This window comes from Grammomys surdaster, unplaced genomic scaffold (genome assembly GCF_004785775.1).
Source record: "Grammomys surdaster isolate TR1022 unplaced genomic scaffold, NIH_TR_1.0 174, whole genome shotgun sequence".
Lineage (NCBI taxonomy): Eukaryota > Metazoa > Chordata > Mammalia > Rodentia > Muridae > Grammomys > Grammomys surdaster.
The window spans coordinates 24029181-24033148 of NW_021604622.1; the positions used below are offsets into that span (position 1 = coordinate 24029181).

The 3968-nt window shown below is 45.9% G+C and overlaps 1 protein-coding gene across 1 annotated transcript; it reads left to right on the forward strand.

The window, feature by feature from the left end:
- Positions 1-1326: 1326 nt before the first annotated feature.
- On the forward strand, positions 1327-2015 carry LOC114621395 (60S ribosomal protein L18-like). Its single transcript, XM_028767659.1, has 2 exons — positions 1327-1338; positions 1406-2015. Exons 1-2 carry the CDS (start codon positions 1336-1338, stop codon positions 1967-1969), a joined length of 567 nt encoding a protein of 188 aa, XP_028623492.1. The 5' UTR covers positions 1327-1335; the 3' UTR covers positions 1970-2015.
- The last annotated feature ends 1953 nt before the right edge of the window (positions 2016-3968 follow it).

Below are 3968 nucleotides of genomic sequence, written 5' to 3' on the forward strand. Positions count from 1 at the left end.
CAGAGGTTCAGTGATTTAACTGTTTCTCATTTAGTGAAGAGAAACTCACAAACCTTCTACCCTCCAGGAGAATTTTCCAAACTTCAGTAATCACCGGGATACCAAAGCCATTTCCTTTATCCACTTTATGACCTCATACATAAGGAACAGAGAGTTCAGACATTAAAGGACCATTAACATCCCTTTGGTTGTGGGAGTCCCACGGGCTCAGCAAATCTGGGTCTAATTACCGCTGCCTTAAATGTGAAAGGAAGGTATTCTGAAGTTGCTTACAGGAAAGTCTCACACAGTTTTAAAAAAAAAAAAATGAAAGCCAACGGTGAGAGACCAGATGACTGTAACTTAATTAAACATAGCTTCTGGTGAGAAAATCAAACTGGACTCAAGATTGCTGATACTGGAAACAGTGCAGTACCTGATGTGGCCCGATAACTAAATAATCGAAACGCCTTATCTCTCCTGTGTACCTCATGCTCTATGACAGAAGGGGAATGGATGCTGGTAAGACCAGGGGTGACATCAGGGACGCCAGAGATGGTAAAATTCACAGAGGCAACCTCAAAGTGGTGAAGAACATGGGGTATTTATTCCCCTTCCTACTCACTACAAGATAAAGACTACCTGTGGTATCTCTCCCAGCAATTCTGAACTCTACAGCAAACTAGGGGGAAAGCCCTCATGTTCCCCTTGGCTGTTCTGGAATAGCAAGTGTCAAAGGAAAATAAGCACGGAGCTAGATATTTCTTCCGCAGAGAACTGGAGTCTCCTGTGCAGGGAAGCCAGTCCTGTTCTCTTGTCCCATCAGTGAAACCTCAGTAGTGTCTGGAGTTCCCTTCTTGTCACCACCCTGATTCACTATTCTCTCCTTACATGTCCTGAGGTGACACAAGATGAGCAAACTTCCCTGGACTTGAGGAGTCACGTGTCAAGGCACAGCAAAAAAGAACAGGCGGATGAAGATAAGAATGTGCTTATGGTTTTAAACCCAAGGAATCACAAGAGAGGAACTCCAAGGGGCTTGCTTTCAGGGAAAAAATGGGGTACATATTAGGGACTAAAGTCCCATAAAGTTGCTCCCTAGGTAAAAAGGTGGTGGGGGTGCATATTAGGAGCTAAGGTCATACAGATTTTGAGTACTTCAGAGGCTGGGTTATACAGCCAGTTAAAGGAGAGGCCACCCGTGAGTCACCACTGAGAGGTGTTTTGCTGTTGGCTCTGTGACAGAACCAAGCCACCCAACACCAGCTTCGTTCTTTTACTGAACAGTCTTAGAACATTGCCAATTGAAAACGACCTCAGGGTCTTTCTGGACCTGGATGAGCAAGAGGCGCCATCATGGTATAAAATCCATCAAGATATGGGTCACTTGTTCGAGAATTGGCTCCATAGTATTTCACCCTAATAGGGTGTTGACATTCACCACAACAAGGACCGAAAGGTTCGGTGCAAGGAGCCCAAGAGCCAGGATATCTACTTCCGGCTGCTAGTCAAGCTGTACAGCTTTCTGGCCAGACGTACCAACTCCACCTTCGATCAGGTTGTGCTGAAGAGGTTATTTATGAGCCGCACTAACCGGCCACCTCTGTCCCTGTCCCGGATGATCCGGAAGATGAAGCTTCCTGGCCGGGAGAACAAGACCGCTGTAGTTGTGGGGACAGTCACAGATGACGTGCGGATTCTGGAAGTGCCCAAGCTGAAGGTGTGTGCACTGCGGGTGAGCAGCCGGGCCCGAAGTCGCATCCTCAAGGCTGGGGGTAAGATCCTCACCTTTGACCAGCTGGCTCTGGAGTCTCCCAAGGGCCGAGGCACTGTGCTCCTGTCTGGTCCTCGGAAGGGCCGAGAGGTGTACCGACATTTTGGCAAGGCCCCAGGAACCCCACACAGCCACATCAAACCCTATGTCCGTTCCAAGGGCCGGAAGTTAGAGCATGCCAGAGGCCGAAGGGTCAGCCGAGGCTACAAAAACTAACCTTGGATCTTACTGTTAATAAAAAAGCTTTGGATGTTGAAAAAAAGAAAAAAGAAAATGACCTCAGGGAAAGTAAGGACTTACTCTTCAAACTATGTATGGCATACAACTTTGAATGATGTCTGGGCTACTGTAGGCCACAATGCAGACTTCAGAAAGGAATAAACATTGAAGGATATCCTCCTATATCATTGTACTTTTGCCATAAGCTTCCCTTCCAGATCCCACTTCACAATCTACTCTGTCCCCCTCCCAAGTTCATATCAAGATTTGCTCAGCATTGACTTAGCCCTGTGTCAAGTTCTTATCTCTTAGTCCAGAGATAACTGTAAACCCCACACTGGCCAAGACCTCACTCAAAGATAATGAAGACACAAAGCCATGACATACTGTAAGTCTAACATAAACCTTTTTTAAAACCATGCCTTCCTTACTCTGCAAAAAGTCCAAAACTGTGAACAGTATTCAACAAAAGGACGATGAAATGACAGCTCTCCTTATCCACCACCTAACTAGGTAGCAATTAAAGCCACCTTCAAACTACTGAGAGTGTACCAACTGTACAGGAGCTATGGTTTCACTTGGAAGTGACATGGCAGTGAACACCTCATTCCTGGCTCTCATGGTTAAAATTGGACCACTCAGAGACTCTAGCCGTATCTCAACATCATGATTGCAAAAGCTCATTCTCAAAATTGTTATTCTGGAGGAGGTGGGTAGGGGTTAGATAAGGTCTCCGTGTGTCTCCCAAAGATTCTCAATGCTAGCAGCTTGTTCTCCAGTGTGGCAGGACTTAAAGGTGGTAAGAACTTTTGAAAGGTGATGCCTGATGGAAGATAATTAGGCTGTGGGAAGCATCACCCACAGAAGCCATTCATGACGATCTCACGGGACTAGAGGGGGCCCCACAAGACTGAGTCATCACAGGGAGCCCCCGACCTCTCCTAAGTCCGTAGCACTCTCAAATATGACACAAGATCGTCACTCAAGCTGAACAGACGCTCTTGAACCTCCAGCATTGTGAGGGAAGAAACCACATTAATTTATGCTAACAGAAAAAAAAAAGCTAAGATACTATGTTAGCATGGATAAAAGGTTTATAAACATATAATAACCACAATGAAAAATACCATAGAAGACATGAGATCCACTTCTTTTTATTCACATCAAACCCCTCTACCTATGAGTCCTCTTACCTACAAAACGATCCATAGGAGTGTTCTTAGGGAGGTGTCATGGTACCACTTGCCTCTGATTCTTTTCAGATACTGGAGCCCTGTTGGGAGCAACCTTGGTTATACATTGAAGGCCTAAATCATCCATAGGCCTAAGTCAGCCATACATGTCTGCTAACATAAAGTCTTGGTCTCTGTGGGAAAACACTGACCCCAGAACCGACAGCTATAGATCTTGTAAACAGGCAGCCTTAGTGGAAAACTACCAGCTTGGATAAGAACATGTAGTCATAGACCTTGTAGATAGATAGCCCTGGTGGAAAGTGCCAGCTTGAATAAGAACAAATGAACCACAGACAGAGTCATAGTGACCTATTCCCTGCTTCTTCACCCAGCCGATGCCCTGTTGTGGAAGATATCTGTACTCCCCCTGAACACCTATGCTCCTGTGTCATCCCCTTCCCCACATCCTGCCTCTGTGTGTATATAACCACTGTGTGAAAAAATTAAAATCACAATTTGATCAAACAAGCCACTGTTCTTTGCGTCCCCTGTCCTCCAGTTCTCTCTTCCAGGTCTTCTGATCCCAGTTCAATGTCCCGTGGGACTGGGGCAGAGTCCTGCCCCATACGAATTCTTATCTATCACCTTCTTCATCTTTTATTCTGATTTGCAAATGTGGCACCATGCAGAGAAATGGCAACACTTGACTGCTATTGAACAATGAGTGGACTTAGAGGAACAGAAAACTGCCCCCTAGCCAGAGAAGACCAGAGCACGCCCCACATAGAGAAGACATCAGTCTGTGCTGGAGTCTGTGCAAG